A 15,080-nucleotide genomic window follows, 5' to 3' on the forward strand; every position below is an offset into this window, starting at 1 on the left:
ACACACACACACACACACACACACACACACACACAGAGAGAGAGAGAGAGAGAGAGAGAGAGAGAGAGAGAGAGAGAGAGACAGAGAGACAGAGAGAGAGACAGAGAGAGAGAGAGAGAGATGCATGCAGGTACGCATGCACACACATGGACAAAACTGGTTCAGGCTCAAGTAATCTAAACTGGCTCAGACAGGTAAAAAACTAGTTAAATTAGGGAAGTAGTTTCATCATAACCATTTATCTTCTTGGTGACAGTGGTTTGTCGTAAATTGTGCAGTTAATCTGATTGCAGGGGCAGGGTTGAGCCTTAGGCAGATAAGGAGGGCATTTGTTTTCCAAAATAGCTCTGGAAGAAGATGAATTTGGTAACAGATAGCACCACATTTGGATTCCAGTAGAGGAGTTGGTTCTCCTCTTGAAAACTAAAGGTGATAATGGTGATTCCCTTTAGCAGGGAAATTCACAGGCACTGAACTGTGCATGCTGCTATTCTTTCAGGATGTGCAACATGCCGATATCGATTACATGGACCAGAGGAAGGACTTCACTTATGACCCAGTGAATTATAAAGGCTTCCCGGAGTTTGCTAACGAGTTACACAATAATGGGCAGAAACTTATTATCATTTTGGTATGTTCTTCCTTTTTTAACTCCAAAATCAGGTGGTTGCTCATCCTTTTTATTATGTTCCCTTCTCTCTACTTGGTCTCCAATGAGATGAAGATGTTTTAATGCCTTCAGTAGTTACATTTGAATGTGCATGTTTTATTGGAGACTTGATTGAGGTTCGGTCTTTAGCTTCAAGTAACTTTTTTCATTGTATTTTCTATTTTCTTAGGATCCAGCAATTTCCAATAACTCCCTCCCAAGTAATCCCTATGGCCCATATGACAGGGGTTCCACAATGAAAATCTGGGTGAATAGCTCTGATGGTGTAAACCCAATTATTGGACAGGTAATTTAATGGAGAAGCCGTGGCTCTGGCTTTGGTTGGGTGGTGAGTGTGTGTAGATAAACATGTGGTTGTTTGGTACATCTTCAAAGGACTTGGGCAATCTGAGGATAAACTTTTCTTTGTCTTTTCATACCCAAATGCTATCATCTACCATCTACCCCAGCTCTCGTTTGCTTTTCCCAGCCACGTCCCATTAAATGGCAGCTCACTCTCTAGGTGTCCACTTCCTTACTCTGTTCCCTCATGACACTCCAAAAATATGTCTCAGATCGCTCCACTGGCACTGCTTGGAAAGTGGCACTAGTTATTGCCTACTAAGGAAATACAATTAAAATGGGTCATGCCACTCTTGACTTAGTTTCTCATCAATGAATAATATACTTACCACTTTTCCCCCTAAAATCTTTCGTTGTCTTGTCTTGCTTTTCATGAAGGTATTATCTTCTGCTTAACTTTGAATATCCTCTGTAATCCTTCAGTATATAGTATCTGAGGGAATTGGACAGATAAAGAATAGAGAAAATCCTAGGAAGATATGTTAAAGTAATGTTAGAATCTACAGATTGTAATGGATCAGTTTAAATTTGTAAAAAATGTATCTCCATTTTCAGACTTTAGTAGAAGAAGCAACATGGAAATGTGAACCAGAATTGAAGATTGGCAATTAATTTAAATAGTCAATCAACATTTTTAAGATTAATTTTCTCAGGTGGCTTTTCATTTCCATTGAGAGTAATCGAGTCTCCATATTCCAAGTGATTTACTCTCCACTGAGAAGATTTGTGCCTTCTTCCTCTGTCTCGACGATCATATTAGGAATTTCTACATAAAGTTCTTTGTTTATTCTACATTCCCTTACTTTTTGTCCCCCCACAGGTCTGGCCTGGAACAACTGTGTTTCCTGATTACACCAATCCCAACTGTGCTGTGTGGTGGGCAAAAGAAATTGAGCTTTTCCACAATGAAGTGAAGTTTGATGGAATTTGGATTGTGAGTGGTAACACTTTTACTTATACAGACATTCACAGTGTATGTCTCTGACTATGTCTTTGAACCATAGAGTAGAGAAAGGAAATAAAGACAAGTGTCACATATTCCTTATATTGTTATAAAGTACACAGATTGTTCAATTGTCCGTTTGAGGCTTTTTTATTTAGGCATGATGACAGATTCATCAGAACCAAGCTGCCCAGGTATAAAATAAATAAAATTTAGACTTACAGTAGAAAATTTTCTATTTATAAAAGAACTGTAGAAAATTCAAATAATACAATTAGCTAAAAGAATGACAGCAAAAATTCTGTAAAATGATAGCAACGAAAGATGTCTACAATTACTGTTTTGCTATTTCCCCTTCCAGACCTTCAAGTTTACAGCCCTGGCACATGGATACATAGTCTCCCTTCACTATCTATTCATATATATTATTATAGGTGCCTAAATGTAGGTAATATTTAGGCACATAAAACTATAGGTTAAACATATGACAGCAATAAAACAACATTTTTGATAATGTATCTGGGAATTGTTTACTTTAGTCATTATAGACACACATCATTTTGAAGCAATTCTAAGAACTTACTCTGTGAAATTTGTAGTGAGTAGAAAAGAGAGGAACATCTATTTCTACTATATTTATTCTTTAAAAGAAATATGTAGAAAAATTTATCTGATTCTAAGAAACAAAAAATACCACCATTATGAAAACATGGCATGCTACTCTGACTAATAGATTTTGCTCTCTGTCTGGCAGGATATGAATGAGGTCGCCAACTTTGTTGATGGTTCCTTGTCAGGATGTGCCATAAACAACCTCAATTATCCCCCATTCACACCAAGTAAGTCATTATGGTCAACCTGATTGATGTGGCAAGGTGTATGTGATATTTTAAATTTGCAAGGATATTTCTGAATCATTGGACAGTGAGTCTGCGCATAATGTTCACAGGGAAAGGACCGTGGACACTACATAAAGAAAACTAGGAAAGAAACTCAATACACTGTTCACGGTTCTCTGGGTAATCTAGTTCTTCTGTGACCAGTCAATGCTCTTGTGGGGGAAATTCCAAAACATGTATGATGTGTAGAGTCGAGAGGTTAGTGATTAGCAAGTGTCACTTTCTAGGTGAAGCTCATAGGCTAGAGCTGACAAGAGAGAGAAGATGGGTAGTCTTGGCCTTCAAGTGAGGCATACGTCTGGTAATGACCACAACTTGAAGGAAGAGCATAAGCCACATAGTCAAATGAACCTCAAGCTCTGAGGATATGGTTATGGAACCACAGTATTAATTGTTGTTTGAGTACTTGCTTTGGCAATACATAAACTAAAATTGGAACTCTACAGAGAAGATCAGCATGGCCCCTCTGCAAGGATGACATGCAAATTTGTGAAGCGTTACATATTTTCAAAACTAAAATAACAGGAACTAGCAATCACTGGCCATTAATATCCCTTAGTATAAATGAACTCAATTCACTTGTAAAAAGACACAGGCTAACAGATGGGATATGAAAACAGAATCCATCCTTCTGCTGCATATGAGAAAAACACCTAGACCTCAAAGACAAACATCACCTCAGAGTAAAAGGTTGGGAAAAACATTTCCAATTAATAGACCTAAGAAACAAGCTGATGTAGCGATCCTACAAAATAGACTTCAAACAAAATCAATCAACAGAGACAAAAAAGGCCTTTTCAAATAGTCACAGGAAAAATCCATCAATAGGAAATCTTAATACTGAACATCTATGCCCCGAATACAAGGACACCCTCATATGTAAAAGAAAGACTACTAAAGCTTAAATCATACATTAAACCCCACACTAATAGTGGGAGACTTCCACACTCCACTCTCACCACTGGACAGGTCTGTCAGAAACTAAACAGAGAAATGAAGGCACTAACATGTTATGACTCCAATGGACTCAACAGATATCTATAGAACATTCTGTCCAAACATAAAAGAATAAACCTTCTCAGCACCTCATGGGACTTTTTCAAAAATTGACCACATACTAGGTAACAAAGCAAACCTCAACAGATACAAAAAAAATTGGAATAATCCTATTGTAATAGGCCACTTGTTTGTTTCCTGGATGTCTGGCAGCTCAGACCTGAAATAATCACAAAGAAACCATGTTATTTTTTTATCTTTTTTAAAAATTTATTTATTTATTAAGGATTTCTGTCTCCTCCCCGCCACCGCCTCCCATTTCCCTCCCCCTCCCCCGATCAAGTCCCCCTCCCTCATCTGATCGAAGAGCAATCAGGGTTCCCTGACCTGTGGGAAGCCCAAGGACCGCCCACCTCTATCCAGGTCTCTTAACGTGAGCATCCAAACTGCCTAGGCTCCCCCAAAGCCAGTATGTGCAGTAGGATCAAAAACCCACTGCGATTGTTGTTGAGTTCCCAGTCTTCCTCATTGTCCGCTATATTCAGCTAGTCCGGATTTATCCCATGCTTTTTCAGACCCAGGCCAGCTGGCCTTGGTGAGTTCCCGATAGAACATCCCCATTGTCTCAGTGTGTGGGTGCACCCCTCGCGGTCCTGAGTTCCTTGCTCGTGCTTCGTCTCCTTCTGCTCCTGATTTGGACCTTGAGATTTCTGTCCGGTGCTCCAATGTGGGTCTCTGTCTCTGTCTCCTTTCATCGCCTGATTCAGGAGGATGCCTATGTGTTTGTCTTTGGATTCACCTTCTTATTTAGCTTCTCTAGGAACATGAATTATAAGCTCAATGTCCTTTATTTATGGCTAGAAACCAAATATTAGTGAGTACATCCCTTGTTCCTCTTTTTGGGTCTGGCTTACAGTTCTAGCAATAGCAATAAGAAACCATGTTATTTAAATCACTGCTTGGCCCATTAGCTCTATCTTCTTATTGGCTAACTCTTACATATTAATTTAACCTATATCCATTAATCTGTGTATCACCACAAGGTTGTGGCCTACCAGCAAAGTTTCAGCATGTCTGTCTCTGGTTGCTCCATGGTTTCTCCCTGACTCCACATTCTTTCTCCCAGTAAACTCCCAGCGAGTTTACTTTTCCTCATCTAGCTAAGTATTGCCCTGCTATAGCTCCAAAGCAGTTTCTTTATTCATTAATTGTAATCACAACATACAGAGGGGAATACCATATCACCTCTCCTTTTCTGTTTAAATGAAAAGGAAAGTTTTAACTTTAAAATAGAAATATTATATATAACAAAACAGTTATCAAGCAATAATTACAGTTACTATATATATATACTTTATATTTTATCATAACTAAGGAAAACTATAACTATAAATTCTTCAACTCTATCAAAGACTCCAGAAGGATATAATGTTACCTAAGTAAACAGGAAGTGCATCGTAAGCAACTTCTAAAACTCTAGAATTGACAGAGACATCTCGCTGCCCAGACAGTCCCTTAAGGTTCTTCTGTACTGTTGGGGCATCCATCTTCAGCCTATAGGCCCAAAGTATCTGGCAGACTTTTCTATGAAGTAGAAAATTTCAGACAGTTCCAAACCTTTATTGGCAGTTTACCAGTCACTTTTTTCTATGTCCTTCAGAATGTCTGGCAGACTCTTTCATGAATCATGAACCCAGAAGGACTATGTTATCTTCCTTAGGCAACCTCAGCAGTCATTTCTCTGTGGGTCCTTCATATCAAATTCACACAGCATATCATAAAGCAGTCCATGCAAGAGCAGTTTCTTGCCCAAATGGCTAGCAAACTCCACAGGGAGTCTCTTCGATAACCATCTTCCTCTTAAAATAAATGGTGCTGCCAGGAGCAGATGTATCTCATTGTTACGAAAAGTCCTAAATTCTTAGAACATTTAAATACCATATTCTCTAGGTCTTTGAAAGGTTTGAAGAATGCCTATCTAATTGAAATCTTCTCTCTCTCTCTCTCTCTCTCTCTCTCTCTCTCTCTCTCTCTCTCTCTCTCTCTGTGTGTGTGTGTATGTATCTAGAAAACCTAACTAACATGAATAGAAGCTTGACTATTAGAGATGATTATCTATTAACCTGTATTTTGTAATTATATATTACATTTTAAAATGAGTTACACAAACCTTAATCAAGAGCAGAAATATACATATAACAAAATTGACCTTAAATTTGTATCAATAGACCAAGATCCATACCAATGCAAATCTCTATAGCATATCCCCCTTTAAATGTAAACAAACATTTATAAACAGTCATTTAGGGATATGGGTATAGTTCTCTCCATTCTGCTTCCTACTGTTTATTGGGCAAAATAATTTTTGAGGGGTGTTCAAAATGACCTTTCAGGGGGGTTTGGTCCATAAAACTACATTAGTTTGGAAGTATTCCACAGGTTCTCATCCTCTGTGGAAACAAAAGACCCTCTTTTCCCAAGTAATATATCCTTAGACTCAAATTCTGAAGTCAAGATATCTTTAAAGTATATAAGTTTGTTACTTAGCTCCTTCACAGTCAAAAAATTCAAAGAAAACACAATAATATTCATAATCCAGACTCTGTGAATTTTGCATCTTTACGTGACTTATTTTTCTTTACTCCTTTTAATCTATGGTTGTCTATTATCTGTCTCTTTAAAGACGTTGTTTTATTTTTTTATAAACCATTTACTCCTTTTTATAACTCTCTATATTCTGTTTCTTGTCTCTCTCCCAAGCCTACATACGTTTCTTAAAACATACTGTGTCTCATTTACAGATTTTTTCATCTGTGTTTGTCTTTATTATATATATGTAATTATTTTCTTACCAGAAGTGTATCTTATGAATCTAAGCTGTAGAAATTGCTAGGGTATATACTATACTGTCTTCTTGCTCTGCCCAGTCCAACATGGTGAAGGAGGTCCATTCCCTGCCTCTGAGCCATGCATACCACCCCAGTTACAAGTATGCAGTGGGTCTATATTGAGCCATTAAGTAGCTTGTAACATGCTGCTTACAAACCCCATTTAAATACTTGGTCTCCTGAAAGAGCCAGAGTTCATGCTGGCAGCATGGCCCAGGAAGCTGCCTTTTTTGAAAATGTGGCTTTTTTTCTGCTATTGCTGAAGCAGGAAAACCTCTCTTAAAGGAACTGTGGTACCCTGCCAACAGACAGTAAGAAGCTGTGTTAAACTGCATATTTTTGTGTCTAGAATTCCTTTTCAAGCTCTTTCAGGTTTTTAAGTGGATTTTAGTTGGCCATATAGGTGCCAATTTGTTATAATAGACTGCTTGTTTGTTTCCTGGCTGCCTGGCAGCTCAGTCCTGAAATAATCACACAGAAACCATATTGTTTAAATCACTGTTTGGCCCATTAGCTCTAGCTTTTTATTGGCTCTCTCTCTTTTTTAAAGATTTATTTATTTATAATGTATACAGAATTCTGACTGGATGTTTGCTTGCAGGCCAGAAGAGGGCACCAGATCTCATTATGGATGGTGGTGAGCCACCCTGTGGTTGCTGGGAATTGAACTCAGGACCTCTGGTAGAGCAACCAGTGTTCTTATATTGGTTAACTCTTACATCTTAATTTAACCTATATTCATTAATCTGTGCATCACCATGAGGTTGTGTCTGTCTTTGGTGGCTCCATGGCTTCTCCCTGACTCTGCCTTCTTCCTCCCAGTATTCAGTTTAATTTTCCTCACATAGCTCATTCTGCCCTTCTATAGGTACAAAGTAGTTTCTTTATTCATTAATGGTAACCACAACATACAGAGGTGAATCCCACATCATAACCCCATGTATCTTATCAGATCACCATGGATTAAAGTTAGAATTCAACAGCAACACTAATTTCAGAAAGCCCATAAACACATGGAAATTAAACAATGCTCATCTGAATAATCAATGGGTCAAAGAAGAAATAAAGGAAGAAATTAAAGACTTACTAAAATTCAATAAAACATACCCAATATTATGGGACATAATGAAAGTAGTGTTAAGATAAAGTTCATATCACTAAATGCCTACATAAAGAAGCTGAAAAAAATTCCACACTAGTGAGTTAACAGAACAACTGAAAACTCTAGAACAAAAAGAAGCAAACTCATCCAGAAGTACTAGATAGCAGGAAATAATTAAATTGAGAACTGAAATCAACAAAATAGAAACAAAGAAAACAATATAAAGAATCAATGAGACAAAGAGTTGGTTTTTTTGAGAAAATCAATAAAATAGACAAACTTTTACCCAGACTAACAAAAAGACAAAGAGAGAATATCCAAATTAACAAAATCAGAAATAAAAAGGGGGACATAACAACAGACACAGAGGAAATCCAGAGAATTGTTAGGTCATGTTTTGAAAGCCTGTACTCCACAAATTGGAAAATTTAAAGGAAATGGCCAATTTTCTGGATAAATATCACTTACTGAAATTAAATCAAGACCAGATAAACAAATTAAATAGACCTGTAACTGCTAAAGAAACAGAAACTGCTATCAAAATTCTCCCAATCAAAAAAAAAAAAAAAAAAAAGGCCAGGGCCAGATGGTTTCAGTGCAGAATTCTACAAGATTCTCAAAGAACTAATATCAATACTCTTCAAATGGTTCCACACAGTCGAAGAAGAAGAAACATTACCAAACACTTTTTATGTGGCTACAATTACCCTGATACCCAAACCACAGAAAGACATTACTAAGAAAGAGAATTACAGACCAATCTCACTCATGAATGCAAAAATACTCAATAAAATACTGCAAACCAAATCTAAGAACACATCAGAAAAATCATCCACCATGATCGAATCAGCTTCATCTCAGAGATACAGGGGTGATTCAACATACAAAAATCTGTCAATGTAATCTGCCATATAAAAAAACTGAAAAAAAGAGAAAGGAATAAAACTCCTAAGATTATAAGACTCATGGTCACTTCAGTCTGAGGGCAAACTAGGGACTTGAGGCAGATGTAGGTGAGAATCAAATGTTGAAGAGATTTGATGAGAGGCCGAACAATCATCACTTAATTCTTTCTGTGATAGAAGCTATTTATAGTTTTGATAGAAGGTTGCGGGACTGTCAACTGGTTTTAGAAGTATTAATCTGGCATTAACATGTAGAATGAATTTAAACATAGTTCAGAAGTAAATAAATTAATTCAATAAGTAGAATACACAGTTCATTTCTGTGGGAACCACAGTGGTACAATAGGAGCAGAGAATATATGACTGAAATTAAGACTAGAAATCACTCTTTGCAATATATGATCAAGAGAAAAAGGAGTCAGAAGTTAAATTACACTTTAATTCAATGTTTTGTAGTTTGAGCCAATTGCTTTGGGAAATTCTGATTAAAATTTCAGCTGAACTAGAGCCTACTCTGCCTCTGAGAATCAGGAGTGTGTGGGTGACACAATGTATTTTTTTGTATCAGAAAAACTGTATCAACTAGATGGTCTTCTGGCCAAAAGAACACAGCATGTTTGTTTTGTTTTCAGGATGGCTACAGTGCGGCCATCTTCACAGGTTGCGTGGATGTTAGGAAGTAAGAAATTGGCATGTAAGGTTTTCTCTGATGGGTGATTTGTTGTTGTTATTGCAGAGATCCTGGATGGGAAGTTGTTCTCTATGACTCTCTGCATGGACGCAACTCAGCACTGGGGCAAGCACTATGATGTCCACAATCTGTACGGCTACTCCATGGCCATTGCCACAGCAGAGTGAGTCCATTATTATTATAAACTCATATGCCATCAAATTATGGATCTGAAAGTAGCCTAGCAACTCACATGCAGTATTTGTGAAAAGTTGAAATAAAAAAGTATTTCAACTTTTTTATTTGGGGGAGGGAGGTCCTGGGCAGACGGCTTAGATGTTAAGAACGTGTAATGCTGTCCTAGAGGACCTGAATTTGGTTCCCTGCACCCATATTGGGTGACTCACAACTGCCTGTAACTATAGTTCCAGGGAGTCTGGCGCCCTCTTCTGGTCCTCTCTAGCACCTGCACTTAATGTGCACACACCCAATGTGTACAGGTACACACATACATACACTTAAAGCTGACACAAATATTTAAAAAATATGGTCATCATTACTGAGTGAATTAAGAAACTGGTATGTAGAGAATAAGAAATCTAGTAAGTATTTGCAGAATATATAAAAATGAAATAACGAATGAATAGAAAAATCAAAGAAAACTGTTAAGAAATGTATCCAAGAAAAATATCTAAAAGGCCCTTCTCCTTATACATTTTATCTTTCTATAGAGTGTAAAAATAAAGGTTATAGAGGGCTAAGTAGCTTGTACACATTCATGCACAGTAGGGTTTTAGCTTACACCCAAAAGCCTTCTACTTCACCTTTGCCTGAAATTAAATTCTATAATGATGAAAATGTAGTGATAATATGTTCTTTCTGGAACAGTGACATCAAGAAACTAGCCCAAGAACACATTCACTGATTAGCAAAGTAGCAGGTATAATTTTAGTCATTTTGAAAGAAATGGGAAAGTTCCACAGTAAATGTTTCTTCAGTGAAGGAGATGAACCCAGGACTTTACCTGCTAGGCAAGTGCTCTACCATTGAACTACAAATCCAGCCCTTCAGGTTTATTAATTTTTTTTTACTTATGTGTTCACATGCAGACCTTTAACTTAAAATTATTTAATGTAGTTAATTTCAAAAGTACACACATTTATATTTAATGTTAAAGCATTTTTTCTTGTGAAATTATTACCCACATCTTTTTCTGCATAAAACTTTCAAAAGTAGCACTGTGAAGTCCACTTTGGTTTTGTCTCTGAGTTCCTGAGGGAATGACTAATATACCCTGACTTCTGATAAGTTTTGCTCTTTTATTTTTATAAAATTCTTACACCTCTAGTTTTCAACCTTTCCAAGGCTGCTTTTGAAGTTGTTGGAAATTAAGAGGCTAATGATATGTATATAAACCAAGCTAAGCAAAACATGAATGAGTGTCGCGGTCCAAACTGCTTCTAAACAGCGCCTCTAACCCATTTTGGAGAAAAGCAGTGGAGAGGAACGAGGCGTTTGTGTTTTATATTCTTGGTATTGTTATTATGAGACTAGCTGAGCTCCCCACTGATTCCTCCATATCCATCCCTTCCTAGAGCTGTGAAGACAGTGTTCCCAGACAAGAGAAGCTTCATCCTCACGCGGTCTACCTTTGCGGGGTCTGGCAAGTTTGCAGCCCACTGGTTAGGAGACAATACTGCCACCTGGAAGGACCTTCAGTGGTCCATTCCAGGCATGCTTGAGTTCAGCCTTTTCGGTATCCCAATGGTGAGTCTCTGTCCCAAGCTCTCGTATGACTCTCAGTCCCCATGCAGCTTCCTGCTGATAAGTTTTCATACTATAAATCCTGCCGTGGCTTAAGCTTTATGTCCATCCTTCATCACCATCACTGTGGCTCTGATACCATCACATCACTGTCTGAACGGCTGGATGGGAATAGAAAGTGCAACCCTGATAGCTTCTGAAATATTCTTAATGCGTAATGTACAAGACTGCACCAATCCTCCAGTCTACGTCAGATGCATACATGCATGGAGTGCACCTAAGTAGCTAGTTCCCATGCATGCATACATAGAACACATCTATGTAGCTAGTTCCCAGGTGAAGAAATAGCCCTGTTTCACTAGATGGGCTTCGCATTACTTAGTCAAATTCAATAGGCACATTCACAGAGATCTTCCTGTGTTCAAGGTGCTAAGTTAAGCAGAATGGCACACAGAACGAAATACGGAGATGTAAAAGTATTATGGCAATGATTATTTGGATAAACATCCATAGAGCTGTACATGGTAATCATTAGGACAGATTCTAAGAAAAACATCTTTATTAATTTGATATGAGTATAAGAGACAGAGAGAGTCAGGTAAAAATAAATCAAAAGCCTCCATATTTAGGAACGATGGTGCTTAAGTTGAACTGTGGAAACTGGCTAATGAGGGGAGGAGCTCATTTTAAGACCACGGAATAAACACAAGCAAAAGGAGCACCAAGAGGGTGACAGATGGGCCCCTCAGATCGGGGCGAAACTGGAGCGGGAGGTTGTCTGGAAGGGTAGATCGGAACCAGGTTTCAAGGGCTGGTGGGAGGGCTAGAGACGAAGCTGTGGGAGTTTGGTGAAGTGAGTGGCATGATCAGAGTGGGTTTTAGAAACACATGTGGTATAATGTTATTGGAATTGCCAGCTCCTGTCCATAAAACGTTACAGTGTTCAGTTTAACAAGATGAAGAGGTTATGGCAGGAAAGGAGCCATCTAGCAGTGTGGACACAGGCTCTCTGCTGATTTGACCAGGCCACGTTAGCCTTCTGGGTAAAAGATGTGAACAAGGTGCAGTTAGGAAGGTTCCAGTGGAAGAAGTTTGATAAACACGCTGTTCACGTATTACAGGTAGGAGCCGATATATGTGGCTTCGCTGAGGACACCTCTGAGGAGCTCTGCAGGCGCTGGATGCAGCTGGGAGCGTTTTATCCATTTTCCCGGAATCACAACGGCCAGGGCTATAAGGTAAGTCAACTGGGAAGTATGATCAAAGTACACTGGAAGTGCATTAGGACTGGATCTGTTTGTATCCCTGTCATAAAATCTACTGAGCCAGCTTCATAATATACTTCATGTATGCTGATTTGGGACCCACTTGCCATTAACAGTGAATGACCTGTTGATCATATAATGTCTCAGTGTCTCAGTCTCTCACTTATTGTTGTCACTGATATATTATATATATACATATATATAACATATATGTATATGTATGTTACTCATTTTTGTGAGCATTTTTGTGGATGGCTTCCTTGGGTTCAGATTCTGGATGTTTAAATAACATTTAAGAGTCAGCCTGATTAGGATGCACAGCTCGTTATTTAAGTAAACAGTTTAGAATTCAAGATTCTACCTGGATGTGGTCACACAGCGCTTGGGGAGGCACAAGCAGGAGGATCAGGAGATAGATACTTGCCTGGGTTACCTAGGAAACATGACTTTAAAAATCCCCAATTGAGAAGTGCAGATAGATTCCATGCTATCTAGAATACTTCCAGGGGTCACACAGCAGCACCAAGCTGGAAGTCTCCCCTTTCCAAGGCAGCGGGAGGGAAGTGCTGTGCACTGGAAGGTTAGATGCTGGGAAGCTGACGACGACCACACCACTAAAGCAAAAATGGAAATCTCAGAAATCTCAAAATAAAAATGGAAATTATGGGACTCTGTGAGGTTTGTAAAACTTGTGGACACTCTACCTGCTTTACTTGTTTTTTTTTTTTTTTTTGTAATGAGAACAAAGATGGGGAAACATTTCAAAATTATGTAAGATAACCTCTCAATTGGGGCCATTCTAACGCATGAACGAGGCAGGCTAAGTTGTAAGTTGCATGGCAACTTGCTTGATATCATGATTTTACCCTCCTGCTGTGCTACTCTGAGGCCATGGACATCCAAGGCCCTGGATCACATCTCGTGAAACCTCGGGCTATGCTGCAAGACATCTGAGGTCATCCTGGGTATGCACAGCTATTCCATAGTGAACCCACAACTGCAAACCTTTCTTTCCTTTTAGGACCAGGATCCTGCCTCTTTTGGAGACAATTCCTTGCTGTTGACGTCATCTAGGCACTACCTTAACATCCGATACACTCTGCTGCCTTACCTGTACACTCTTTTCTACCGTGCGCACAGCCGGGGAGACACCGTGGCTAGGCCCCTTGTGCATGAGTAAGTCCTCCCAACGTTCTGTTAATGCAAACTTGGTGATGTTGATTAATAGCAGATAATAGGAGAGTAAAATATAAGCCCATCCAAGCAAGGTTTTCAGGTGTGTGTGCACACATGTGTGTATTGTAGAACAACCTCAAGGCTTTCTATATACTGGGCAAGGAATCTACCACTTACCTACCCCTCCCTTCTCTTTAGCTTAATTTTAAGCATCTGATAAGGCTTTGATGTTCTCTCTGTACTATGTATATGTACTATGATGCTAGGACTCTGTTGAATCTCTAGGGATGTGTCTACACTTTAAAAACAAGCAAGAATCTCATAAGTGATCCTTAAAACCCCATTCCTCTTATTTGCCAGCCACTTGGCAGCTCTGATGTAGCTCAGGATGCAGTTTCTTGGGAACCTTTGCTTGTTAAGATGTTGCTGACTCTCATGTATGGCTGATGAGAACTTTAGACATGTATATGCACTCATAATCACTTCTGGGGTAAAAATTTCACCTCCTGGAATCACTTGTTTAAAAGCAGATATCCTAAAGTAGGAAAACATTTTAAGTTTTCCGGTATGGTTTTGATCTGGTGCGGTTCTTTCCTTTTGCTGTGCTGTGGGACAGCTGAGACTGAGAAGTGAGCCTCAAGCTTTGCGCATGGTTCACAAGTTCTCTACCCCTAAGCCTTATATCCAATCCTTTGGAACACAGTTTTTGGTTCTTTCATGACAGGGCTTCCTCTGTGTAGCCCTGGCTGTGTTGGAACCTGCTTTGTAGACTAGGCGGGCCTTGAACTCACAGAGGTTCTCCTCTCACTGCCTCCCAAGTGCTGGGATTATAGGTGTGTGCCAGCACATTTTATTTTAAGACAGGATCTGTTAACTCTCTTGAGTGGGCCTGGAGCTTTCCCTGGAGCTCAGGCAGGATGTGAAATGATGATTTTTCTGATATCCATATATCTGAGATTGCTGGCATTGTGTCACTAGGACCCGCCCCAGATCTTCCTTGACAATAAGTTAAAGTAATAAAATTTGTAGGTTATTTTATTTATTTTCCAAAGGGAGATACAACAAACAACAGTAAAGTCAGCCTAGCATAGATACCGAAATAGAAACTTCTCTGTCACCTGGGGGAAGAGCAGGAAGCTCCATGTGGTGGGAACACAGATCTACACGAACTGGAAGGAGGTGGGGTAGAGTAGATATCCCACAGCGACTGGGTGTTTTCCAGACGGCCTGTATGCTTTGGTTGGACTTGGGAGAGATTCCAGGAGTACTGGTCTGCTTCTCTCTGACCCATCTCTTTGCTCTCTAGGTTCTATGAGGACAGCAATACTTGGGGTATACACCAGCAATTTCTGTGGGGACCAGGACTCCTCATCACTCCTGTTCTGGATGAGGCAAGTGTTCTCACAGAGGCAGGCAGGCAGCCTCTGCTCCTGTTCCCGCTCATTCCTCCCCAAATCTTC

At 39.2% G+C, this 15,080-nt stretch overlaps 1 protein-coding gene and 1 non-coding gene across 2 annotated transcripts in view; both read left to right on the top strand.

The window, feature by feature from the left end:
• The window catches only part of Mgam (maltase-glucoamylase), a 143,647-nt gene that overhangs the window by 21,275 nt on the left and 107,292 nt on the right, over window positions 1-15,080 (top strand). Inside the window, exons 10-18 of the mRNA XM_075953615.1 lie at window positions 500-631; window positions 840-956; window positions 1,833-1,946; window positions 2,710-2,794; window positions 9,482-9,599; window positions 11,011-11,182; window positions 12,301-12,417; window positions 13,466-13,620; window positions 14,927-15,011. Of these exons, the coding sequence (XP_075809730.1) occupies window positions 500-631; window positions 840-956; window positions 1,833-1,946; window positions 2,710-2,794; window positions 9,482-9,599; window positions 11,011-11,182; window positions 12,301-12,417; window positions 13,466-13,620; window positions 14,927-15,011 (1,095 nt within the window). The remainder of the gene's footprint in view (window positions 1-499; window positions 632-839; window positions 957-1,832; window positions 1,947-2,709; window positions 2,795-9,481; window positions 9,600-11,010; window positions 11,183-12,300; window positions 12,418-13,465; window positions 13,621-14,926; window positions 15,012-15,080) is intronic.
• On the top strand, window positions 3,257-3,363 carry LOC142838529 (U6 spliceosomal RNA). Its single transcript, XR_012908583.1, has one exon. It is a non-coding gene; the product is annotated as a U6 spliceosomal RNA (small nuclear RNA).

This window comes from Microtus pennsylvanicus, chromosome 19 (assembly GCF_037038515.1).
Source record: "Microtus pennsylvanicus isolate mMicPen1 chromosome 19, mMicPen1.hap1, whole genome shotgun sequence".
Classification (NCBI taxonomy): domain Eukaryota; kingdom Metazoa; phylum Chordata; class Mammalia; order Rodentia; family Cricetidae; genus Microtus; species Microtus pennsylvanicus.